Here is a 27,624-nt window from a genome sequence, read left to right on the forward strand (position 1 = left end):
CTTTGGTAGTTAGGACTGAACTTGATTAAATAGGTATCTTCACTGGAGGTCCATTAAGTCTTTTTATAGGATCAAGGAATTGGTTTTAAATCAACTGGTTATAGTCACAGTTTTAATGAATTTAATATGTGAAGAGCTTTGCACAGATGAGTTTGAATTAAATTGTGAAATCAAAGAATAGGCAAAGCTCAGGTTATTGAGAATTGGAGTAGTGATGAGGGATAGTAGAGTTAGCTGAATCTTTTCAGGCTGTTGTAGGAAACTGGATTCTAAAATATCTTCTTTTATATATCCATCCATTGATAACATTGGCATGTTAATTGTATTTTGTGACTTATTCTGTTGCAGGTCAGCTTATCACCAGCCAACCTCTTACAGACCAAGATTACTGCTATCTGGGGAGAGAGGTTCGGGTCAGACTTCACACCTTGCTCCAGCACTATTGCATGCTCTTGAAAAATTCTCTGTACACAGGCTAGATCTGCCAGCACTTTATTCAGTCAGTGCCAAAACGCCTGAAGAATCATGTGCACAGGTGACATTTCAGATTCTCTTGTAATAAGTCAATGGTGTAATTCTGGAACAGATTAGTTGCATCAATATAAAGGCAGCTGACTGTAATGTAACTTAAAAGCCAGGTTTTCATAGTCTCCTTCTATTTTCAAGTTTAAAAGAAGGGGGTCTCTGGAGGGTGATTGAGGTGTCTCTGCTGACTAGTGAGAGTAATTACATTTTTAACTTGCCCCCTCAGTCACATCCCTAATGTCAAGTAAGCTTAATATGGTTATTCAGTTCCTGATTTTCATTTTATTATCTTGTGCATGAGTTGGTGTGCTGCGGTTTTAGGTTTATTTACTTAGTTTTAAATCTTTTAGGTTTGGGGTGGATTTTGCATGGGTTGCAAACCAGTTCAGTTTTCATCTTGATTGTTCAGTCTTCGCAAGTTTTTAAAACATATATGACAAGTGTTTGTTTTATAGTGCCCCTAGCCCATTGACATAAAGTAGCTGAATGATGCTGCTAAGAGTCACAAACACTTGTTTAGAAAGCCTTTATTTATTAGATAATTTTCTTTTACTGTAACGTTTGTATATAAAATACCACAAATGTGAGTCATTTCTTAGTCCACAAGAATTTCATTACAAGTGATAATGAGTTTCTTAGTTTAAACACTGTTGTACCTTTTCATTAGATCTTTCGTGAAGCTCGAAGAACAGTCCCAAGTATTGTTTACATGCCTCATATTGGTGATTGGTGGGAAGCTGTCAGTGAAACTGTGAGAGCTACTTTTCTAACTTTGCTGCAAGATATACCATCTTTCACCCCTATATTTCTACTGTCTACCTCTGAGTCCATGTATAGTGAATTGCCTGAAGAGGTAAGTTTATTGTGGAAGGAGGCATTGTTAGGGAGGTGTGTGCTCTTCAGAATGTTTTGATCATGGAAAAACAGTCTGTGATGCAGTGGTTTTCTAATTTAAAGTGTGTCAAACTGAACACGTAATATTAAGTAAATGTAATTTTCTTTAATGAGGGAAGTATGTCCATGTTACTGATTTTTATGATCTCCATGCTGCTTTGCTGAGAATACAAAATTGTTCCTTTTGTCAGAAGTTCATTTTGCCAAATTACTCCAGTATAATTAAATGCAGATTTAGTCTAAAGGCCTAACCTTTAGCTTTGTATCTTCTGAGGCTCAAGATGGGGGAGGGGAGTTTTTATATTTTTTTGTCAACATTTCCTTTGATTTTTTTTTTTTTTCTCCTGCCCTTTGTTGTCTTTTCACTGCAGAGGGGCCATTGTTGGGATCATGGGATACTGCAGGTTTAGTTACTATGGAAAATTCAATGCGAATTACAAGTATTTTCTTTCCCTAGGCTGTGTACGCAGCTTTGGGTAGAATTTACTGTCTTTGCTCCTGTGGCTAATTTTGAAAAATTTGTGACTGGTGTTTTAGTATGGTCATTAATCATGTATTTTTGAGTGGGGGCTCAATTTTCATATGGCTGTTTTCTTTTTTTTTTTTAGGTGAAATGTATTTTCAGAATCCAGTATGAAGAGGTTTTTTATATTCAAAGACCGAGTGAAGAAGACAGATTGCGATTTTTCAAAGGGTTAATTCTTGATGAGGCAGCAATGCCCCCACCAAGAAGGAAACAGGCTGGTAAACTAAGTTACAATAAAACCAATAATTATGTTATCTGATATTTTCCTTTTTCAAAATGTGTGGAAATGACGGTTAGTGTCATTAACCTTTGACAGTGTTAATCAGTGCCCAGAATAAATTTTGTGTATTACAGTTACCAGTTTTGGAAAATGGAGAACTGTGGGGTTAAGGATGCAGTGATAGTTAGATCGATGAGGCAGATTAAATCTATAATGAAAATTGGAATGGCATAATCCCGAGAGCCACTGTGTTATTAATATTTCCATTGTCTGACTTCTTGTGGTTTTTTCCCTAGCTCTTCGTGCTCTGGAAGTTCTTCCTCTTGCACTGCCATGTCCTGCCCGTGAGCTGTCAGAAGCAGAAAAACAGCGAATGGAGGACCAGGAAGAGAACACATTGAGAGAGCTGCGGTTGTTTCTCAGGGATGTTACCAAGAGGCTGGCCACAGACAAACGCTTTAACATCTTCAGCAAACCGGTGGATATTGAAGAGGTCTTGTTTCAGTAATGTGCAAACAATGAAGTTGAAACTATTAGAAAAAGGATATAAATTGAAAAAAGGAAATGCTTAGGTTAAAAAAATAATGTTTGGTCCATAATCTTTCCAATCTAAAAGGAATCTACTGATTTTTAGCTGGTGCGATGGTCACAACCTCATCATCTGTTAAGCAAAGAGTTGGAGGATGTTCTTTGGCTATACCAGTGACCTATTGAAAGACTTGTGCATTCCTGTCAATTTTGTAACTGAAATCAGCATTTAAAAATGCCCTCCCTCCTATCCCTACCAGTGCTCCTGAAATACTTGAAACCATAAATATAATTCTTTAATAAAAGCTTTTACAACTTTGTAATCATAGGCACGATAATTCTGGGAAAGTGATCTGTGTTCTGTAATGTATTCAGCATTAATAGTATTTTTGAATAATTTCAGCAGTAATGCTTGTGGATGCCATTAATCACAGATGGTAGCACATTATAAGGCATTAACTGGTTGATTATAGAGTGTGCACACCTAACTGATGAGACAGTTTGATCTGCAAGTCTATTTCCAGGTGCTGCTGTATGAGTAGGATTGTGTTCAGTCTGACTTTGAGATCAGATGCTGGCCGATTGCAAGCTTGCTAATTAAAAAAAAAAGCTTAATTGCTTCTGAAGAGAAGCATCTCTTTTGGAAGACATTAAGAGATGAATATAGGACATTGGAAATACAGCATTGTAAAAAGCAAATTTGCAGTGTAAATTCCATGCAGGATGGAACAGGCATCTTTTATGGGCCCACACAGTCCCCTCTCAGTTTGAGCTTGCTGTAGTGTTTGGTAGCTGACTTTTTTTGAAACACTGTCAGGAGCTCTTTAATGTGGCAACTTACAGTGTGAGCTTGGTCTGAGCAGTAACTTTGTTTGATTTTTATTATGAAACTGCTTAGGAGGTCCATTATTAAAGGAAACGATACTCATAGTAAAGGCAGTTTCTGTCTGGTCTAAACTGACATGAATAAGGGCGTGTAAAGAAAGAACAAGTTACTCTCCTGGCTTTGTAGGTGGAGAGAAGCGAAATGTAAATGTCTTATTTAAAAAGACTAGCCCAGAACCCCGCTAATCTATGGTAGTGCTAGAAATTAAATGCAATCCTTTCCATCCTTCTTGGTGCATGTAAGTACAGGACTATCCTTTCCTTTTCTACAATAGCCTGTCTCCTTGACTTGCTTAGGAAATGCGTTAAATGTGTTCCAATCCTACTTGTGTTGCAGGGAATGCTGCTATGTGATAAGTCAAGGATTTTCCTGACTAATTCAGCAGCAGTTAGGGGTCAGTACTGGTTATAGTCCTGTTCAACTTACTCATCAATGACCTGGATGAGGGGACAGAGTGTACCCTCTGTGTACCCAGAGCTGTTATGGCTTGATCAGAATATGTATTTAACTCTTTAGTATTTTGGCAGCCACTGTTGTACATGGGTGACTTCAAAAGAAAAAACTCAATACTGTTTCTGAGGCTGTCCATATTTTTAATTGATTGTAATTGTAATCACATTGAAACATTCAAGTAAATGTTGGGGTTTTTTCCTTGAAGTAAATAACAGATTCATAGATTTTTTTCTTTTTTGGGGGTGTGTGTGTGAACTTTGTTACAGCAGTTGTGCTAATGCATTTGACTATCAAGCTTGAGACCCTTACAGTATTGTTAATTACATTAAATACTTTTTAGTGTACCCTAGTGGCTGCTAAATCTCCAGTTAGAAGCTAAACTCATAGTAAGCTGTGAACTATGACATGACACTTTCTCTTTAGACTGCCCTTCTGCACAGTCAATCTAACATCTTCAGTCAATAAAACCTGATGTTTTTTGTTGAATGACTGATTGAAGGAACTATTCTATTCAATAGAAGATATTTAAAAGCTGACTGTTTGACTGTTCAGTCACCTACAAGGTGAACAAAATGCAGTTTCCCTGGTTTTCCCTAGGGTTTTGAAGTGAGGCTGATTGTTTTTGCCTTTATAATCCATGACAGTGTTAAAACACTATAAAAAAATTGTAAGTAAACCAGTCTAAGTAAAATGAAAAATTAATTTACCTTAAAATGTGCTGCCTCAAAAAATACGGTTAAATTCATTTTGAAAGATAAATTAATGAGGTTTGGAAGTCCTGTGTTTTAGTCTGATAAAACTTCTGTTTTCAACATAGATTTGTTTAGAAGTCAAAATGTTTAGTTAATGTATTAGAGCTAAACATGTGGAATGAATAAGAGTCTAAAGACATGAAATTGGCAGTGTTCAGATGGAATGCCTATGGTCCTGTGTCATTTCTATGTGCTGTCTGTTTATAGGTTTCAGATTACCTTGAAGTTATCAAAGAGCCAATGGACCTATCAACAGTAATAACCAAAATTGATAAACACAACTACTTAACAGCCAAGGATTTCCTAACAGATATTGACCTGATCTGCAGCAATGCTTTGGAGTACAATCCAGACAAAGATCCTGGAGGTAAGGAACTGCTCCATTTTGGCCTACCTACCCAAAAGCCTGGTATTTAATCACGTATTTGATTACTATTCAGGTATTTAAATAAACTGCATCCTATGTGACAATTAGGATAAACAAGTCCTAAGGGTCTGTGATTTTAGTGTTCTGAGGCATGTGCTACACTGGAGGACATTGTAAGAGCAGAACTGCAGCATTCAGAGTTGTCTTCTAATAAATTAGGTTTTCTTTTAAGTTTGATAGCTCCTTTTCAGTGAATAAACTTTGTATATGCAACAAAACCCCCAACATAATTCGGAGAGCTCTGCAGAGAATCCTGCACACGGTCTGGCAGTAGCCCGCTATATTTCCATATTTGAAGTTAAGAACTATGTATTTGGGGGTAGAAATAATACAGGATAAACCATCAGGCAAGGAAGTCAGTTGCAGCTCATTAGCAGAGATCAGAAGTTACTCTCTTGACACACTGGGGTGGGATGCTTTGAACTGAAATGGAATTTGTAGATGGCAATGCATGTAAAAGCTCAAAACTAAGGTCAGAACACCTTGTGTACTCTTCACTAGGGCTGCCTTACAGTGTACGTTGCCTTTTAATTGACAGCTTCAGTAGCCATCAGTAAAACAACAACAGCGACAAAGCACTCTTTTAACGTAGCTGTATTTAATAGATGTGATACTTGCAAATCTGGGTCCATCTACAAGTGTAGTCCAGTGTGTTCAAAGAAGTTTTTCATTAAATCCCGTGAAATCATTCAACCAGGTTAAAGCCTGATTTTTCTGTATTTTTCTTCTCAAATTTTTGATTTTTCTGAGGTGATTGCAGGTGTCTCATGTGGAGTAGCTACAGCGTAGTCTGGTCAGTTACACTTGTTTCTCATTGCCTTTTGAACCCAGTGCTGCTTCATATCTGTAGAAGATAAGCTATTTCTTCAATTTACGATGCATTTTGTTTTACAACTACAAAAAATACATTTATAATATACATCAAAAGGTTTTCTGTGTTCCTGATAACACACTTTTGAGGGTTTCTAATGTGTAATTGATGTAAACTAATCAAAGCTCTTGATGGACACTTGGGATTCTGAATGTTTCTGAAGAGTGCCTGTTTAGGAGGTGAGGAGTGAGAGACATACCTCCTGCAAGTGACTGATGTATGTTTGTGACTTAGTGATGGGCTTTGGGAAGAATTGGCATTAATATGCACCCTTTGTTCTCATTTTTAGGCCATTTGGATCTGTGGCCTTGGTTGTTTAATTCTAGGAAATGCAGTCTGAAGAAACTGATCTGGCTATTTGTAGGTTAAGTTTTGGATTAGAGTCTCTCATCATGGAGTAGATCATGAAAGATAGTTCTGTCTTCTGTGCAGTTGCCCATTAATGATGTGTTGCTCTTCTGGCACACGAGATTTCTTGAGCTGCTGTGTGAATACACTGCTGAAACAGCACATCATGTCTGTTCTGAGTAAGCATTACATGCTTTCAGATGCACTAACTGAATATTAACCCGTAACACATTCTCTAAAGCAGAGCGTATATGCTTGCCTCTGCTTCATGCTTGAATTTGCAGAAGAATCATGCAGTATCTGCTTCTGTCCTGCCATTAAGTTGGAAAAGCAGTTGAAGTACCAGACTAGCTGGTGTTACACGCAGTACAGAGATTCAAGACTGGCTTCATTGTTTTTTTTTCCCTGATACCTTGCTATAAAATTTTAGATAGTTTATGTAGTAAGATAGTTGGGTTTTGCTTTTGTTTTTCCCCCGCCGTTGTTTGACCAGGAAATGTTCTTAAAGGCATGGAAACGTAACCATTGTGTGTTAGACATAATAGTATTTGCCTCTTTGAAGCACTGTGTGGCAAAATCTTGCCTGTAACAGCCTTAGAGGAGAGTAGTAGTTCAATCAAATACTTTTGATTTGATTTTTCTTTTTTTATTCTCCACCCCGCCCCCCCCCCTTCTTTGATTTGAGAGGGCATCTTGAACTTTATTATCTGACTAATATTACCTCTGCAAAGAATGCAGTATAATTTTTTTGTGATCGTCAACCACAATGCTTCTCAAATACATGTGGGTAAAAACTTTCATGTTTCCAGTTGATTAAAGTGGGTAGATTTCCCTAGAAAACACATGGAGGGCTCATTTGACCTGGATACTGGATGTTCTTTTTGATTTAACAGTTTCTAGAATTGACTTGCTGTTTCTAGAATTATAAACCTTGTTTAATAAAAATTCACTGGTATTCTTGATTGATGTCTTTAGTGATTGCTAAAACAGTAAATCTGCTAATTGCATAATATGTTGTAGACATTAATGTTGATATTTGCTGTTGCAGTACCTCCATCAGCTGGAAAAAGTAATTCAGTATGGATGAATTGACAAATTAAGTGTGTTTGTACTAAAGGCAAACAATGTGCGTTGTAGGTTTCATTGAAAAGCAATGTTCTAGGTGTCAATTTTCTCCACATACAGGCTTACTTATTAAGTTACAATTACTTTTCAAATTTCAACAGTGTTGGAATAATTTCTTGTGTGTGTTTCAAAGGTATGAGAACTGGTCTTCTCTGAAAAAATCTATTTTTCATGAGTCATGTTTAGGCTTGCAGTGGGAGCAGTGGTTTTTTTCCTGTTCCCCAAATGGAGGTGAAAATGTAGCAAACTTGAGGCTTGTTTCTTGCCAGTTTTTCTTAGTGGATTAAAATGAGAAATACCTGTTCAATGTAAGCAATAAAGTAATCTGTTTTAGCACAGTTTTGAATTTTTTAGCTGTTGTTAAATAACAATTAAGAGATAATTTAAGGTTAAAAAAAAATCAGGGGAGTAATATAGGCAAGCCATGTCTACCGTACAGATGCAGGAGATGTCTGGTATGATTTTACAGGTGGTATAATTGCATGTGTGTTCCTAGACACCAGTGGGTAAATTAATTCCTGGACAAGTCCCTTGTTGCTTTTGGAACTCTCTGCACTGTACTCCTTTATACTGTGTAGATCTGCCTGTGGCAACTGGCTGATTCTAGCCAGTTTGTAAAGATTGCCAGTTGTTTCAGGTGTGTTCCTCATTTCCGGTTTGCATTTGTTTATAAATGCCACTGTTAAAGTAACAAGTTGTACTTCTGAAAAATCTTGTATCTCTTAAATAGCTGGGTTGTGGTTTTTGAGCGTGCTGTGGTATTGATCCATCTATGTTTTCATACATATGTAATATTTCCCGGTTACTTCTGCTGTGTCAGTGTTGCCATATACAATACAGAACAACATAGAAATGGTCAAAAATTTAAATAATTGTGATATAATTAACAAGTGTTCTGTCCTGTTTTCTAGATAAAATAATTAGACATAGAGCGTGTACTTTGAAGGACACTGCTCATGCTATCATTGCTGCTGAACTGGATCCAGAATTTAATAAGATGTGTGAAGAAATCAAGGAAGCACGAAGAAAAAGAGGTATATTTAACTTCATTTATCACAACACAACATATTGGGATAGAAAACAGAATTTACAAATAATCATACAAAAATCTAAATTGAAGACTAACTATAGAAAGCATCTCAGGCTCAGTGCATGTTAAAGGATGGCTGAGCTTGAAACTTTTGTCTACTTTTTCCACCTGTGTGAGCTACTCTGGTAAGGCACTGTCTGTCCTTGTAAAGGAAGAATGCATTGCCTACTGGTACAAACAGTGTTGTAGAACACGGTGAACAGGTAAATGTTGGGGTTGCTGTACTAACTGAAGATTTGGTGCAACCAGAGACGTATTCTAAAAATACCACATAATGCAGTGTAATAACAATTATGATAAGGGTCTTTGGCATCTAAACCAGTGGATTTTCAGTTCACCCTGGCATGTGCACAAGTATATTTTTGGTGATAATCTGTTGATTTTTTGAATTAAGAAACAGCTGTTACATCCTCATTGAGAGGGGCATGAGGTTGACTATCTAATAGTCCAGAATCAGGAAACACAACCCCCTGCACTGGAGGGCGTCAGTGACTTAGTTTTTGTTTAAATTAGTGCAGTTGTTTTCAACTGGTAGTCCATAGACATCCAAGTCTGTGCACAGCTTTTACAGTGACCATCAAGAGCCCAAACGTATTCGCAGTAGGGGAGCAAGGCTCTGTTTACATGAATGACTTTGTACCTCCACAGAAAAGTTTTAAAGGTCTGAAAGTTGAAAAGGTTGAAAATCACTGGAAAACAACATTAGAACAAAATTTCATGCTGATTTTGGAATTAGTGATTTCAATAATTCCATTTTTACTTTGGCAAGTTGTTTCCTGCTTTGCCTCCTGCTTTGGTAAAATACTGCGTTATTTGATTTCTAGGTTGTATTTGGCTGGGCTTACCTTACAGCTGCTGATGCTTGAAATGCTTCTGTTGGTAGAATTTATTAATAATTTTCTTTGAACTATGCAAGTATCTGTAGGTTGTCTCTTCTTCAGGTTAAAACAGATACAGTTCTTTTATTTTCCTATTCAGTCGTGCATTTTTTTTGCCTAATTCTGTACAGGCTTCCAATGTGTGTCTTGAATTGTGGATAAGTGAACCAATTGTAATTCAACGTGGTTGTAAAATAGAATTAATATAATGCCTTCATTTCTCCTCTGTACTTTTCTATTAGAAGTACAGGAATATTCACAATTCTGGCCTTAGTGTCACGCTGTGAGCTATGCTCAGTTAATTATCCAAGTCCCCCATGATTGTTAAAGGTTATAGCTGCTGAGGTTAAAGTGACTGTTTGTAAGAGCTCTTTGTTACAGAGAGTGACTATATAGCTTGTAGTCCCTCCTTGCAAGCCTCACAAGAGCTAACTGGAATGCTGCCCTTCTTTTTGTGGCAGTGACCAAGTAATATATATTTCTGGGGCATGACCTGCAGACCTTTTGAAAGAGGTGGGTTTTCAGAAGTCATTATTAAGGCTGATGATGTCACGCAATGAACTTGTTAAATCAGAAAAAGAAGGTAGTAACGGTCTCAGATACTGGTTAGTGGACCTTCAGATATAGGTAAGTGACTAGTAGTACCAGTTTGTGAGTGACAACAGCTCGCATGCGGCAACAGGCAAGTTTCAAGGTGCATTCTGTGCATTGGCGTGGAAACTGTTACAGTGTCATAGGTACTGGCAGGTCAGATTGCAAAGATGCTCATGCTTCTGGACCACATTGTGGTAGTTGCAAGAACAAATGAGCTCTTCAGTTGGCCCAGCTGTGAAGTGTGGAAGACTAAGATCACTTACTGGATTAGCAAGGACAGATTTGGAATGCATGGAAGAAGCTGTGTTAGATTGATTAGTTATGAATGAAATAAAACATCAAGCTCTTGAGGTCTGAGGTCCATGGATTGGGTGTTGCATCAAAGATTGTGGTGCAGAATGTCAAGATGATGGTTACTTGAGACATGTAGTCTTGATGCTGGTCATTGTCATGGATGAAAGGGATGTGACTGCCTTGCCATTACTCCCGTCTTGCTCTGCAGAATATGCTCAGCAAGACAGTGGGTCGGCAACATCACAGTGCATCTGCGGGTCTGACTCTGGCATTACCCTCTTTCAGAACATTTTGGACAAGGGACAAAAAGGCATACACTTGTATTTTCTTCTTTTGATAGAATGTCCACAAGTTCATTAAGAGATTTCTGGTTTTTTACTTTGCATCAATTACCAGATGGTCACGTATAAAAGTGATCCCCAGATCCTCCTCCTTCCATTCTGCTTCATAAGAAGAGTCTATTTTGAAATAATGGAATGTTTCAGTGAGGAAATAACTTGAAGAGAACTGTAAGTGGTGTAAACTATGGCTTTTGCTGTCCAAAAGCTTTGTGCACCTGGTCATGTAAATGCAAGGGTGGTTGTTGATACCAACAAAAATCACGCTGAATCGGGCAGCTGGCCTCATTGTCTGACCACTGGATGAGACAGAGTAGAGGGGGAACTGAGCCCTTAAGTACTTCTTTTGCATTTCAACAAGAGATGTCCAGATGAGGGCTTAAATGGTTGTTGAGACTGAAGCCACAGTGTGTGTGCTTTGCTGTGTGATGCACAGCAGGCTTTTTTTCAGCTCAGACTACCTTAAGCTTCTCTTTTAATGTTCCTTTGAAAGTGCCAAACTCGCATGTGTACAGTCTGATGGGGAACCACCCACCCCCCAACCAAAATACACAGTGTCCATATTTCTCTGCTATATGCTTGGACTTGGCTTGATAAAGGATCCTACCTTCAAGCCCTACCAGAGTTAAGATTCTTAGCATGGCACTCGTGTGAGAAAGGAGTAATAATGCAAACAGTGGGGCTGTGAAAAGTCCAGGTTTATCATGTGACTCTACTAATGGCTCTTGGACTGAGTATAAAATTTGTATTAATACCTGCTCAAAAGAGGCCAAGGTAGTGTTGCAGTCGCAGGTTGAGTCAGAGAGGGTGGCAGTGGCCGTCAGAAGGGAGATTTGTCTTCTGACAAAAAGAACATACCCCGTGCTTCATTAGATCTTGGCCACCGTTTTCTTGGCTATGTTTGGAAAGACTTCAACATTCAACATGACATTTGGATGGAATTGAGGAAGGTGATCTGCATGAGGCTTCTAATACATTCTCATGAAGTATCATCACGTGTTTCAGTGTAGAATCACAGAGGAGCTTAGAAGGTAACTGACACATGCAATAGGCTTTTTAATCTTTACCATACTGAAAAGCCATTGATTTTCTGAATTGTGCTATGTATTAGTTCTTAATTTATTTCCAGGATACTGAAGATAAAGGTTAAGGCGAAAAAATTCCATATCCATTTTTTTCACAATTCTCTTGGCAAGTTATTTAGCAATCTTACAGAGTTTTAAAATGGAAGGTGTTTACTACATTGTTTTTTCATAACTTTTCTGTTATTTTTTAAGAGATCTGACATTTTTACTTGGTACTTAGACTGGTGAACAATTTCAAAAGAAGTACAGAATGATAAGCTGTATAATAAAATTAGTAACTAGAAGTTAAACTAGAATTTCTTGTTCTTGTATTGCTGAAATGAGGTGCTGTTGTTGATAGATGGTAAATCGAAGGATAGCAAGTTTTAAGTTGGTAAATTAAGAACAATATGTACTAGGTAATTGGAATTTGCAGCTTCTTGTTGAAACCAGCAGATAACAAGGTAGAAGTTTAACATGGCCTGGCAATGTGCACTTGCAGCCCAGAAATCCAACCTAATCCTGGGCTGCATCAAAAGAAGGGTGACTAGCAGGTCAAGGGAGGTGATTCTCACCCGCTACTGAACTCTTGTGAGACCCCCTGCAGGGCTGTGTCCAGCTTTGGAGTCCCCAACGAGGAGGACATGGACCTGCTGGAGCGAGCCCAGCCACAAAGATGGTCAGAGGGCTGGAGCACCTCTCCTGTGAAGACAGGTTGAGAGAGCTGGGGTTGTTCAGCCTGGAGAAGAGAGGGTTCCAGGGGGACCTTACAGCAGCCTGCCAGTACTTAAAGGGGGCTTAAAAGAAAGAAGCAGGGAGACTTTTTAGTAGGGCCTGTAGTGATAGAACAAGGGGTAATGTTTTTAAACTGAAAGAAGCTAGATTTAGATTAGATATAAATAAGAAACTCTTTACTGTGAGGGAGGTGAGACACTGGCACAGGTTACCCAGAGCAGCTGTGGATGCCCTATCCCTGGCAGTGTTCAAGGCCAGGCTGGATGGGGCTTGGAGCAACCTGGTCTAGTGGAAGGTGTCCCTGCCTGTGGCAGGGAGGTGGAACTAGGTGATCTTTAAGGTCCCTTCCAACCCAACCCGTTCTGTGGTTCTAAGTGGCAGATGTTGTGAGTAATGAAATGTATTTGATATGCAGTTTAAAATATTTGTAATGGTACCTAGAAACATATGCCGTAACTTACTAAACTGTTAGGTGAGAATTCCTCTATGAATCTCTTAATTTCTGCATTCATCAGTTTTAGAGCTTCTTGTCAGTTCTTGATCATTTGGTTTTGGTTACTATTGGAGACACAGTATGACATTTTGAAGACTGTTTTACTGGATGGATAGGAAATTGTAATTTGCAAATATGAAACTTCAGAGTTTTGTTTATTTTAAATGTGCTTAGCCAGTATGAAAGTTTGCTTTTTTAGAATTTAATTAAGAAACCTATGAAATAGTAGAAGCTTTGAGATGAACTTACATTGCATTAAGCAAACCAGACTTTTTGTTAAAATCAGAAACATTCTGTTAATCTAAGAGCTCATATTGACTCTGAAATGGATCCATTTTATATAACATAGATCATGGTGACAATACAAGGTTTTTATTCAGATACTCTTTTTGATATGGCATACAACGCCATTATGAATTGCCACTTACTTTAAATCATCTGTTTAAAATCAGGAAAAATTGAAACTGTCAATAAGAATTTACTTGGTAGAGGAAATAAGGATAGAAGAGTGCAATCTTTGGGGACCCATGTGTGAGAGACAGTCATATTTTTCTAATCCATCAGAGCTGAAAGTTTTAAGACCATGCAACCAGTAAGCTATTTTGTCAGTAGAAAACAAATATTCTAATCTTTGTTTCGAATGTCCGGCTAAATATTAATTGATGTGTTCTTATTGCAATATGGTATTCCAAGTTTCTTTTTAAATTCAGTAGTTTTATGCAGCTTGGTTTATTTAAATAGGTATGGTTATCTTCTGTATGCAGGCTTATCAGTAACAGCAGAACAAATAAATCCTCATGGTTCCACTGTACGGAAAACAGAAGCTAGAGTTGAAGAGGCATTTCGGAACAAACAGAAACCCACGATGACGGTGTGGCCCAACTCTGCGAATAAATGTGCATGTGAGTACCTTGGGTAATAACTGTGCAAAATTAGAGGTACTTCCAACAACAAACATTTAAAATATGTTTCTGCTGCTGTTTACTGATTATTTCCAGAAGTATTTTTAGGCATGAAACACGTGGAACTTTAGGAAATACTCTTTCTGCCTACATGAAATCTGTGCCCAGGAAGTTGTAAAGAAGCAGATATCTGGTTTTGTGATAAAAAATACCTGTTTTTCCATTGTAGTACTCTTTATTACATTTTTCTTTGTAAAAGACTATTTTCAGTATAAGACAACTGATCCAATGAGAAGATCACATTTATCTGTTTGAGTGTTAAGAGTTGTTTATTCTGTGTGTGTATTCATAGGTACATACCTATGTGCTGCTTAATACTCTCACGTGCACTATAGTTACTCCCTATTTTCAATGCATACAACATCATACAAAAAGTTTAAAAAGGGATTACAGATTTAACCATATTTTTCTTTACGGTGCCTGGTTTTCAATAGTCAGTGTCCATTATTAGAAGATGCTAAGATACTCTGTCTGCAGCCTACTGGATTAGTCCAATTAAGTGATCAAAATCTGTAGAATTGTGAGGAGTGACTGTTGTTCAGGTAATCAGAGGCACTGCTAATTATTTTCAAGAGGTAAGTTGATTAGAACAGGTAAATACACAACAGATATTTTTGTTATAGACAAAGACTCTTAAGAGAAAGTGAATATGAGGGATATACTGATGCTTGTGCATGGCTTTCCCGCTGAAGATGTGGAGTCCCCATTATTAATACGTTATTAATAGCATTATCAATTATTGCTTAATAGGCAAACTGATAGATTGAAGCTGACTAGATTTCGTGTGTGCTCTACTGGTGCTTTTCTTTGCTAAGAAAGAGTTTTCTAGGCATGGTGATAACTGCCCAGAGATGAACATTGTTTATATATGAATGATAGTGTTGATGTCAAATAGTTTAATTAGAGTTGTATGGTTTTATTTCCTGAAGCTGTAATTTCTTCCGTTAAAGGAATTAAAGTCAATTGTACAGAGTTATGGCTTGAATAAATTGTTATATAATAAATTGATGGTGTGGATCCAAGCTGTTCTTCATTCATTTGGCAGCTTGTGCAAAAACAAAGAGGAGGGAAAGGGATTCTCGGTATTTGTGGTTCTTTAGTTTCCTATGAAATCCAAGATGGACATTCTCACTCTGGCTGGTGTATAGAGCCCTTTCCTGGCTGTGCATGCTGTGCAGCAGATGGTAGGGTTTACAGACCTCCAAGCCAGACATCTCTTGGGAAGAGGGATAGCAGCTGTTACTGGTGACTTGTATCAAAAGAAGCTCTGGTACCTCTGCTGTCTTCTCCACCTTATGTTGTGGATGCAATGGCAGCCATTTGAAGACTGGAGCCATTAACTGAATGCAACTGCCAGTGTTTCTGTGTGTAAACAAAAAAGAAGTTAGGGTTAAGGCACCGTTCCTGCTAGTATTTTGGTGATCGAGGCTGGAAGGCAAGTAAATTTGGGGCTTAGTGGTGTTTGGGACTATGATCAAATGAAAATCTGCCTTTTAAAGCTGAGTCTAGGAAAGGCAACTAGTCCAGGGGGGATGTAATGAAGCTAGTAATCAAGAGAGAGAAACAGGAATTGATGAGCAATCAGAAATCTGCAGAAGGGATTCAAGTAGTATATGGGCACACTTGAAGATTGATGTAATAGGTTCAGTAGAGACTAGAAATTAGGAAGAGAACCAGTCTTAAAAGGGTGTTTGGAGGAAGGAGCTAGAGTAAGGTGAGAGCAGAACTGAGCAGATTGTGGGGAGCTCAGACAGCAGCAAATTATATGGTGGTTTGTGATTGCATAAATGGGAGAAACAAGCTTAGAAGAGAATTCTGAACAGAGATGACTTTAGAGGTAGAATGGATTTTTTTTTATGGTTAAGAACTAATATTTTTTTAAAGACTAAAACGTATTACACAAGCAGAGTAACAAGGACAATGATTCACTTATTTTAATTACACAGGATAAAAAAATGTACTTGTCAGTAATTCTGAAAATCTTGCTTTTTTCTGCTATTTGAATTTCAATTGATTTGTTTTCCTTAGATAAATCTAAAGGAAAAAATCAACGATCACAAAATTTTCCTGAAAAAATTAATTTTTTAGTAGGTCTGTTACACAGTATTTTAGAAAGTAGCTGCAAAAAGGTCAGTTCATATGAGAACCCTAAATGAAATTACTGTCTTCTCTAAAAACAGAGTGGACTACAGACAGTGCAGCAGCTTGCCCAGTTTAAAGCACTGTTTACTGTTCAGGGCTGGTATAATAGAGGAGGAGAGTTACATTATCGTGTGTTGGTTTGTTTTCTGAGGTTATGTATTCTGTGTGAAACTTTAATTTTTTAGTTACCTGTTACTTTGAGATTTATTTAATTTTTCTAATGTGATTCTAATGTTGATTAGACCAGCTGGGCTATCAGAAATGTGGCACAAAATAGTTGTTCTGTTTGAAGGCTTGGTGATACACATTCCTGAGTTAATCTGCAGCTTCCATCTCCCTGGTTGAAGGTACACCTGTGGTGGATGCAGTATCACAGTACAGATGAGTTTTAGAAGTATTACATTACTTGAAGTTGCTGAAAATCTGTTTGGGAGAGTTTTGTCACATAATTTAAAATATTTCCATGTTGACTGTGTATTTTGAGAAAAGTGGAAGTGTTCTGGTGGGAACTTAAAATGGGACATAAGTCAAAAGCCTGATACAAGTATTTGTAGGATTGTAGAATCACAAAATGGCTGTCGTTGGAAGGAACCTCAGGAGATCATCTAGTCTAACTCCCCTGCTCAGGCCTGGTTAGTCAAGGCTGTGTCCAATTGTTTTGAATATCTGCAAGAATGGAGGCTCCATTACATGCCTGGGAAACCTCTTGTAGTGCTTGGCCACTCAAAATAATTTATTTTTCTTGATTTTGAATTGAATGTCTCCTATTTAAATGTGTGCCCATTACTACTTGTCACTGGGCACCAATGAGAAGGGTCTTGTTCCACCTTTGTATGTACATGTGTGAAAAAGGAAACTACCAGCAATGTGCAGTTTAGTGTGTCTGGTAAATTCTTCGTTGCTAAGTGGTTTGGATACATGCTAGCGCATAAAACATTAGCATCCCATCAATTATTGGGATGCTGTATAGTAAAACTTTGTCCTACTGCTCCATTTTGCCAGTAGATGGAGTATGGTGCATATTATTTTACCACCTTGCAGTTGCTTCATTTAGTGTTACATACAAATAAACTGTGTGGAGAAGATTTGGTTTTTCCATTCTTAGTGGGTTTTGCAGTATTTAATGATAATATATTGTAGTGATAGACTGCAGATTTTATATTTTCTTCATAGAGAAGATGTCTTTTATGCTGTATGATAAATATGATAGCTGTGAAAATGGCATTTAGAGCAAATAAAACTAAAATACCTTGTGTTATGTGAAGTATTTAAAATGTAAGTTTTATAGAAAACTCATTTTGTGAAATGTGAAGTAAACACAGTGTTAACTTTTCCCAATAATTGAAGTGATTAGTGGTCTCTCTATAGAAAGAACTGTATGGAGATCAAGCAAGGGTATAAAAAACTGCTGCAGAAAATCTGGTTCCTAAATAAATGATACTTTGTGTGCTTTTGGGGTTGGGTGTCTGGGTTTTTTTTCCTTCTCTATGTCAGTCTTTACTATCATACAAAACTATGGTTCTGCTTTATAATGGAAAGGAGGTTTTGTTTTGGCAGGAGTATTTTAAAAAAAGATTTTTAGAAACACAAGGTCTTTCATTTATAATCTTTCTCAGAAACTGTTTTATTCTCAGTCATTGTCTGGTTTTTACCTGTTTAGTCTCTTTTCTTTTTGATCTCTCTGCTACAGTGGTGTCAGTGATCACTGTACTTCAGGCATTCATATGACTGCAGTAATGCCTTACCAAAGGACATGGCAGACCAGATGACATAAGATTTTTGTTATTTTAACTATTTTATATCTTTTTCTATCTGAATTTGGATTCAGAATTTGGTTACTGGCATATTAACAGTCATCCAGATGCTAACATTAAAATCCTAGTAGCTGCTGATGTTTTGTCACAAATCCTGCTCTTGCTACTATTTTCTTTTCTCTTCCTGCTCTCCAGATTTGATTTCGATTAATTCTCACTTGAGATAGAGGCATGTACTGTAAGTTGACAAACACCATTAAAAATGATTTTCTGGAATTTGAGGTCATCTTTACCCAGAGCTGAGATAACTGTCTCTTCGCTTCTTTTATCATTTTCTTCTGGGTAGTGTAGGAGTTGGCATTCTTGATGAGAGTAGTTTGATTTCCTGTATCTGATGCTGGCTTCAACCAGATGCTTTAAAAGGAAGCTGCAAACATTTGAGAGAGAAAAATTACTTTTTTTTTGTGCCTGACTTTGAAAGAAATACTAACTTAGCTCATTCTGAGTTGGTTAAGTTTTTTGAAACCCATGGACTTTGTAATTCTTCTAATTGAAATGCCATTTAGTGAATTTGTGGGAGTTGCGATGAATCCTGACTGCCTGCTCTTTTTTGGGATCCCATCAAACTTTTGGACTCAGTCATATCTAGTGGCAGGGAGATTTTCTTTCATCGCTATTAAATACCTGCCTCTTGAATTAATCAAATGTCTTTTTTTTTCTCTGACAGAGGGCAAAGAGGGTCCTACAATTTACTTAATCAGTGACTTTATTAATATTCTCTTATTATTCATCTCTTTTCTAACTCCTTGCAATGCAAGATTGCTCAGCCTCTCTTAACGAGGAGTTTTTCCTGAAAGCATTATCACCATCTTTCTTACAAACATGGTAAAAAGAGAGACTTTTTAGAATGAGTTTTTTTTTTTTAATGAGTTCTTCTAAAATATCTTTTCCCCCCTCTAATTGGTATGCACATGTGATATAATAAAACACAGTTTTCAGACCTTTTAGATATATCTTACTCCTCCTTCCTTTTTGAAAGCTGTGGCAATGTTTGCTTTAAATCGTTTAAAGAGTTGGTGCAAAGTTTTTTTCTGTAGAAGTTGTTGATTTTCTGTGACTTCTACCCATTGCTTCACTTCAGTTACAAATGCTGTGAACTCTGTTGAATGTAATTTTAATTGAATGGGAGCCTGCTTATGCAGTTGCAGGAGAACCTTGTGTTTGTTCATGGTTCTTTTGCAGCAGGGAAAGTGGCATTCAGTGGTCCTTAAGAGCCATCTGAATGTACCAAGATTGTATATAACTGTAATAGTTGCTGTTGTACAAAGCTACTCAGCAGAGGGAAAATGAGCAGCTCTATAGAAGTGGGAAGGCTAAAAATGAGCTCCACAGGTGCTACTAATCTGATTGTCTCTTCTCTTCTGATTTCATTTTTCTCTTTAACTTTCCTATGTGACTGTCTTGTCATGTACTAACATAATTACTCTGGTTTCATGTAAATTATATTTTTAGCTTGATTTCCCAAGAAAATACCTGTGCTCTCTGTCCATCTCTGCTCCCCTAATAACTTCTGAATCATTTAGCTTGGTTCAGACAGATTTGACAGAACTTGAGGGCTGAAAGATTAGATTCCTGCAGGTTTTGTGAAAATTAGTACCTGGATAAATCTATGCATCTACTGAAGGAAAAGGCTATAGACTGAATATAGTAGTTACCTGTTCTGCCTGACCTCGTTAGCTGATCAGTTAAAACATTGCTTTGGCCAGGCATTGCATGCACACCTCAAATGTAGCGTATCTGGAGTCCTGTTCAGCTGGGGTGGGGAGAAACAGAAGGTACTGGGAGGGTTTTGTGGTAAATATTGGGAAGAGGTTGAGTTGAGAACATTATAGGGGATGGTAGGGGAAAGCAGTTGACTGGGGGAGAAGATGCTGGTGATGCTGCAACCAAGATTTTTTTTTTGGAAACATGCTTCATCTCCTTCTTATGGAACTTGATTCCCCCTTGTTGAATAGAAGTGTCCAGGTTTTTCCAAGTATTTGTTTACATACCATAAATGACTGTGTATGCTGATGAAGATCATAAATATGTTAAGTTGTTGCATACGGTATTTTTAATGTATTTGTCAGGTCTGTGCCTTGTATGCCTTTTGTCTAGATGAACAAGATGGGTCTTTCAGGGGTTACTTCCACAGTCACTTCAAGCTGGTCAAACTGCAGGTTACTACTGAAGGTGCTGTCTTGCCTTTTCACTGGTAGCATATTCCCACCATCTTCCTTGTGCCAGCACCATCATTCATGAGCTGGAAAGCTCAAATGAAGATGTTGAAAATTAACCCAGAAAAAACCCTGTAACGTTTCAGATGGATTTAGTTCCCTTATCTCTTTTACTGCAGGAACAGTAGTGCCGGCACAAATGAGGTAGTGGAAATGCTGTAGCTGGCTTTGGAGGGAGAAATGGCTTTGTTCGTGGAAGCTGGCACCTCATTTTGCTTTTTAAGCCATTGTGGAGCTGTGCTCTGTTCTTTCTTGCTGCTTATCTCTGACTGCAGTTTGGGACTTTGTGACTAAAACTCCAGAGACTTTCAAGTGGACTACTCAGTGCCCCTTGGTAAGGAACGTGGAGCTACTGGAAGCAGCTAAATTACTGTGGCAGATACATAGATACCCTGGATGCTGCACTAGAGGGCATAAATTGCTGGTAATAAGTGCTTTCTCAAGGCTTTGAGTTACTTTGCACATAAGACATCAGAAAGAAGTTTAGGGTTTTGATCATGGAAGAAAAACTTAAAACACGTGCATTGCGTCAAGTGGTTCTTGATACTGCAGCCACAAAATCTAGATCCATGGTGATCTTGCTTGCCATGAGAATCTCCTTTTGGATTTTAATCCCCAGGAATTCTTCATGAAATAAAGGTAACAACAGAGACTCTACTGTTTGATGGTTTGAGTTTTATCATTTAATGACAGAGGATTCATGTTCTCCGATGGACTTTTAAGCAGTGCAGAGGCATGTAAGGGTCTTCTTTTCTGCAGCATGAAGTGAACTTGTTAGCCTCCACTGATCCTGTACTACGTGCGATGTACTGTAGTAGTCAATCTACAGAAGTTTCAAGAGAAACGTATCTGCTCTGCCTGCTGCATCTTCTCATTAGAGTTTTATTCTTCCACATTTAGGCAAGCAGACTTGCTTGTTAACGATTGACAGTCTTTGGATCTTCTAATTACAGCTGCTTCCTTTTACAACTTTTAACTTTATTTCTGTATAGTCCGCAGCTCTGTCACTGTACTACGGGATTTGGGGGACAGCAACAGTGTATACCTCGGCTCTGAAGTTTGTGTACCATTCACGTTGTTCTTGAGATCTGTTTTCCTGGGACCATACTAAACAGAAGGGTCACAGTTACCTCTGGATCTTCCAGAAATACTTCAGGAATATGTGAAGGATTTGCAGGTTTTTTGTTCATACTGTTTTGGGCTTTTTTTGACTATTACTGTCTTTAATATCCAAGGGCTGTGCTCTGCTCTGGACAGGGTTGGTGTGCACCCCTAGGGAAGGGTGCTTATTTCACCAGAAGATGCTGTCATTGCTTGGTGTATCTGACTCAAGAATCTCCGAGCAGAACCTGTCAGTGGGCAAGAATTCCAAACTTCCAAAAGTCTGCTGCTGGTTGCATTTCACTTAGAGCATGCCTAGAGGACTACTGAAGTACAGATATATATATATATGTTTTAATCATAGGAGGCCATCTGTGGGGGAAATGCTATCTGCCTTAAGTTTAAGGGTCTTTCAGCTGACTCTTAAAAGTGTCTCAACATAGGAAGGGAAGAATTGAGAAACCTCACTGTTTAACTAAATGTAAATTCGTATTCTATGATTAATTACATTGTATTGCATTACACTTTTAAAAAATGCTGTCTGCATAGACTGTGCAGCTTAGGGAAGACAAAAAAGTGGGGAAAGTTTGTTTTTGATACCAAGTTCATGTGTACCCAAGTGAAATGTTGTGTGACGTGTGGTCAAACAGCTGTTTGTTGTCATTAAAAATTTGGAGTAACGATTTACAAAAAAGCAAACCAGAAAGAAGCTAGAGCTGAAGTGAGGGTCCCCTTGGCAAATCTGTAGAGGTTATGTGAAGATTATAGAGAGAAGAATTCAGCAATTCAGAAAGCAAGTGAATGTATTCATGTGTGAATAATTGGTGTTATAATAGTTTGAGTTACAGAAACTCAGTTCTATAAAGCAGGATTCCTCTGACAATAGTATTTCAACTGCCTCTGGCATAAATCCTACCAAAGGACTGGGTATCAGTGGGTAGATTTCAGATGAGTAGTTTTAAAAGGAATAATTGAAAAGGTGTTACTCTGTTAATTTTTTTAACAGAGTTAACTCGGTATTTTTTCTTCTGTAAATATCTGTCCCGTTCTGTTACTGACTGAAAACTAATGTGTCATGAATCATACTGACTATAAAATAAGAAGTGTGGGATTCTGCACTTAATAGTTTACAGTCTGATAAAACATCGGTGTTAAGGTGTGGAAGAGGAGACCCCAGGTTTAATTTATTTTTTTTAGCATTTTTTATTTCCATTACCCCATTAGTTCCTGCCCATTAGCCCTTTAGTTTTGTATTCATTTTATCCTGTGGTAGCTCCTTCATCCTTCTTGAATTGTATTCAGCTGTGTTGTGGGATTCAGAGATAATTTTTAAATTTTCCTGCCTCATATGACAGCCTTTCAGGTCCATGTAACTCTTGCAGTAGTGACTTTTTCCTTCCAGTAAATATAAAGGTAATCAATCTAAATGATGAAATTTGGTGTTGATGTCTACATTTGGCTGCATGGTTCCCTGCTCCATTAAACACTCCTCCTACTTGTACTGCTCCTTTAGCTTTACTGGGGTAGGTGGGCAGGACAGAAAGACAGACTGGTGGTGGGTTTTGATTTTAAATGTATTCCTTGCTCAACGTTTTACTCTTCCTAGAGGCTTGGCTGTCTGTATAAAAAAGAAATCTATGTAATGAGGTTGTGGGTCCTAAGGATCTGGAACCAAAATTTCTTCTCTTATCCCAAAAGACATTCCTTTGCAGAGGGCGATGCAGCCTAGGTGGAAACAATAAGATGTCATTTTTGAAGGGGCAGTTTAAATGTGAGGACTAATTCCACTTTTGATATGATCAAAAAGGTAAACACTGGTGAATGGCCTCAAAGATAGGTAGGGGACTGAGAAGATCACTGATGTCATGAGAACGATGTGGGCAGTTTTGTGTTAAATAAATTCAAATGAGAGATTTAGGTGCGTTTAGGAAAGCCTGAGGAGAAAAGGCTTCGGTGGTCAGTATGGAAGGGGTTGGAAGCAGGAAAACTTTTATTTGAATGACAGGGGAAGAAAAGCTGATTCTTAGAAGTACAGGGACAGAAAGGATCAGGATTTTCAAAGTGTTGGTCACCTGTTGGTTACAGGTCTGGGTGGCTCAGGTGGTGATGGTACTGCCTTGAAATAAGAACTGGTAAGAGTCTGGGAGGGAAAAACTTCAGCATTGACTGAGTTCTATTGGCTAAACATGGGTGAAAACCCAAAGCAGCTATATTACTGCTTTTGTCAGTACAGATATTATTAAGTGCTAGGATGGTGTGTTCTGCAGTATCTGGCAATGAAATGCTGTTCTTTCTGAAATCTTACAAGTTGGTTGGTAGTATCAAATTGTTTTCAATATTGTGACATAACACCAGTTTTATAATAGCAATTTTTCAACCAAAGCTCTGGTTTGTGTGCATACTTTGATCAGGTAGCTGAAAAATTTCCTGCATTAACTGGTTTTCATGCAGCGTAAACCTCAGAATTCCTGGGAGGACATCTTATGTGGCACTTTTACTGGTTGCTTTGTCCTAATTAAAACCAACATGCACAACGTATGTTTGAGTAGTACTGCATGAGAGAGAGAGAGTGGGCTGGGCTTGCTGACTGTTGTTTAGGAAGACTTGAATTTTAATAAAATGTGTAATACAAGGGTTAATTACATTTTACTTTAATGTAATTTCTCCCACACTTAGGAATTTTAGGAATGTACCTGTCTGTTTAGGCAAATTGTGAGTTGTCATCCCAAGTAGAGCTCACAGGGTGGACAGAAGGGATGCACTAGTAAAAGGGGCATATTTGAAGTACAAGTCGTTAATATAATAAATGTCAGGTACATTTGAGGTTATATCTGACTCTTACAGCAAAGTCGGCCTAAAAAAGCAAAAATCAGTGTATCTTTAAAAATGTCAACTTCCTTATTAATTTATACGCTTTAGGACATACTAGATTTCCTTGAAAAGACTCTTACTCCCCTTCTGTGTTTTATTTACCCATTTTTGGAGTTGACCTGAGGCCAAACCCATTGACTAATAGAGGATTTTTTTTTTTTTGTCTGTAAGTTTACATCTCCCTGTTCAGTTTTAGATTTGCTGCTTCCATTGTTAATGAACGTATTTTGCACAATCTGGGGAAAGATTACACAAGCTCCTGAAAAGCTACGTGAATACACTGTAGTTTCTCATCAATAAAACAGTGATGCTGACTGTAGAAGCCGCTATCAAATCTACAAAATAGCTGGAGAAAGGGGTTTTTTTTCCTCAAATCTTACAGCTCTCCATAGGGATTATTTGTAACAATAAATATACATTCCAAGTGCTACTATGTTTTTATTGCAATGTGATTGTATTTTTTAGGTAGCTTTAAAGCTAAAAGGTTAAGATTTATTCCCAGTGTAGTGGTTAAACTACCTGTTTACATATGTCACTCATGGGGAGGAGATTCAGAAGTACAACTGTATTTCTCTGAGCTTCTGTGCATTGATTCTCAACACTTGTACCTGCATAGTGCTTCTGTCTTCAAAGTAAGATCTTTGTAATTCAGTACGAGGTTGGCAGACGCAGGTCTAAGACTTAATACCCCATAAATCAAAGCAACCTACAAATACCAAGACCTTTATGGAGGTGCTCGACATAGAAGTTCATTTTGAAATGGAAGAAAGTTTGTTAATTTCTGGTAACTATTGGCTGTGGTTTTTCAGTTATAAACACTTGGCCACAACTTCAGCAATTTTGCACCAAAATATGAGCAGTCTGCATCATTACTTGAATTTGAATGTAGAAGTTTCAGTTTTTTCCCAGTCTCTTTCTTAGTCTTCGGAGCTGTGTCTTGTTAGTACAGTAGTGCTAGGTTTGAATGGTCTTCCTTCTGTATTTGTCAATCGTATTGCAAATGTGCCTCAAAATCTCTTTTAGATTGGTGCTTTAGTTGTATCTCGCTGCAAAGAGGTTAGTAAAAAACAAAAAGCCCTTTCTGGAAAAAAGGTTTATTATGTGATGTTTTCAAAGGCACAGAAAGTACAGATTAGAAATGGGAAAAATGAAGAAGTAATGAAAAAAGGATCACATGCCCATGTTGCTTCAAGTTGAGTTGCATAATATGGAGGAGAAGCATTGGTGATGAGGCTAGTTTAAGCACCTATGCTTCCCCTTCTGCTGACAGACATTGCTGAAATGTAGATGTTTGTGAAGTCTTGCTGTAGACAGGGTTGCTAAATGCTCTGGGTCTAAAACAAAGATCCTTCTTTTTTAAAACTACATTTGGTCAATGCAGTGAACTTCAGTACAAAGGTGGGAATGAATGAAAGGTTGAGGACATTCAGCTGATTTAAACAGTGACGGTATCTTTGGGTTGACAGTGGGCGTAAATTGAAAGGAGAGGTGTTGACTGGATGTAGGGCAAAATATTGTGAGAATTATGCATCGGTACAGGATGCCCGTGAAGGTAGTGCGGTCTGCGTCCATGGAAGTTGTCAGTCCATTGCTGGATAAAGCCCTGAGCAACCAGGTCTGCCCTCATAGCTCACCCTGTTCTGAGTAGTAGGTTGGACTAGAGGCTTCCTGATATCCTTTTTAACCTGTATTATTCTATGAATCCATGGATTTCACTTCTATTTGTTTCATTGTATAATCATTTCAAATCACTGAGGTTCTAAAAAGGGAAAATGAGAATAACTGTCCTTAGAGTCTGCATTACCCAAGTGAGAATGACTGATTTCTACATCGCTGCCTAGCTGTTTTCTTTTGTTGTTTTACCTACGAATGGGTATGTATAACATATATTAAGGAGGGAAAGCTAGCAAGTCTTCCTTGTTTCCATAGTTCAGAGTTGGAATTGTGTACACAACTGAGTGTTTGCTCCTTATACTTCTAAAAGCCCTTGGTATCTGTAATTTGCTCACATTGAAATCGACAGACAGCTTGCTTTTTCCTTGAAAAGTGAGCACATTTGATTGCCTCACGCACTACAGCATATTCTAATGCCCTGGTCTGAGGGGGTACCCGTGCATCTAAAAGTTTTTTTTTCATTATAATTCAGTTCGAATGAGGAGAAGATCAAGACGGCGCTCACAGTGGGGCAAAGGCATTATTAAGAAGAGGAAGGTCATTAATTTAAAGAAAGATGAAGATGATGCAAAGTTTGCTGATGATGAAAATCATGGAGAGGACAGTAAATTGCTGGAAAATGGAGAGCTAGAGATGAGCACTGACTGCATAGAGGAGAATGGGGAGGAAACAGGAGATCTCTCCATGACAAATGATGAATCCTCTTGTGATATTACGGATATAGATCCAGAGCAGAGGCTCAACAATGGGACATCGGGAAAGGAAAACAACTTTGCATCCACAGAAGAAGAGAGTTCAAATGAATCTCTTTTAATAACCAACAGCGTTACCCTGAGTGCTGAAAAGGAAGTACGGAAGGACTCCACATCGAAAAGGGACTGTGTGAATGGAGAGACATCTGTACACAGCTCGGAAGGTATACGTGTTTCAGCATGTCATAATGGTAAAATGGAGTCAGTTGGTGCTGTTTCACCCTGTGGCAACAGCGATGGGTCTAGTAACAAGCAAAAACCTTCATCTGAAGATCAGCCAAAGGAGAAAATGGAAGTTTCCACCAGTGAAAGTCAAGGGGCTGATTTAGTGAAAGCTGAGTTACCACATTGCAGCAATAATGAAAAAACACTACAGAGCACAGACATTGAAACTAAAGATGCTGAAGCAGATAAAGAAGGTATAGCTTGTTTTCAGTGTTCCTGTCCTAACCTTAGTGTCCAAGTTCATATGTGTATATTTTTAACTGTACTATCTTATGTTAAAATTATACTGTAATATTTTATGAACTGCTGTCTGTTTACTTGAAACTTTTAGTATGCTTTCAACTTTTAATTCTGCTTAGATAAATTAGAAGTCCACACTTGAGTTGCTGTAATGTTACCTTAGGCAAGTAAGTGTATTTCCATACTTACACTGTTCTTTTTATTTTTTTTGTAGGCATTGTGGGAAACGTAAATACTGAGATAAGAGTTAAACAGTGATTACAAATTAAAAAAAATAAATCATCAGTGCAGATAAATATATGATAAATGTTTTGGGCTGCATTTTCTATCTGATTTGTTTGATATATTTTTGACTTGTTTTATTAGAGATTTATGATAATATTATCATTGATGTTGGATGAAAACCCATAGAAATACAGAATGTATTCCTTTAAAAACATTTGCTTGTAGCAGAAGTTAAAGCAGTTTAACTCATAGCAAAAGCCAGATAAACTGTTGTTTATCTATTGGAGAAGGTATCTGGCTTTGGAGTTACAGTCAACACAGTAACAGTGCAGCAAAAAGATAAGAGAAGGAGAAGGGAAAT

The 27,624-nt window shown here is 37.8% G+C and overlaps 1 protein-coding gene across 3 annotated transcripts in view; it reads left to right on the plus strand.

Moving 5' to 3' along the window:
• The window catches only part of ATAD2B (ATPase family AAA domain containing 2B), a 77,819-nt gene that overhangs the window by 43,057 nt on the left and 7,138 nt on the right, over positions 1 to 27,624 (plus strand). For 2 of the 3 annotated variants that reach the window (XM_055810089.1, XM_027777473.2), the window contains exons 18-25: positions 349 to 535; positions 1,193 to 1,378; positions 2,028 to 2,163; positions 2,462 to 2,658; positions 4,992 to 5,151; positions 8,467 to 8,589; positions 13,806 to 13,943; positions 26,294 to 26,992. In XM_055810089.1, coding sequence (XP_055666064.1) covers positions 349 to 535; positions 1,193 to 1,378; positions 2,028 to 2,163; positions 2,462 to 2,658; positions 4,992 to 5,151; positions 8,467 to 8,589; positions 13,806 to 13,943; positions 26,294 to 26,992 — 1,826 coding nt within the window. The remainder of the gene's footprint in view (positions 1 to 348; positions 536 to 1,192; positions 1,379 to 2,027; positions 2,164 to 2,461; positions 2,659 to 4,991; positions 5,152 to 8,466; positions 8,590 to 13,805; positions 13,944 to 26,293; positions 26,993 to 27,624) is intronic. The other variant, XM_055810090.1, reaches the window with a different exon arrangement.

The sequence above is a fragment of the Falco peregrinus genome, chromosome 7, assembly GCF_023634155.1.
Source record: "Falco peregrinus isolate bFalPer1 chromosome 7, bFalPer1.pri, whole genome shotgun sequence".
Classification (NCBI taxonomy): domain Eukaryota; kingdom Metazoa; phylum Chordata; class Aves; order Falconiformes; family Falconidae; genus Falco; species Falco peregrinus.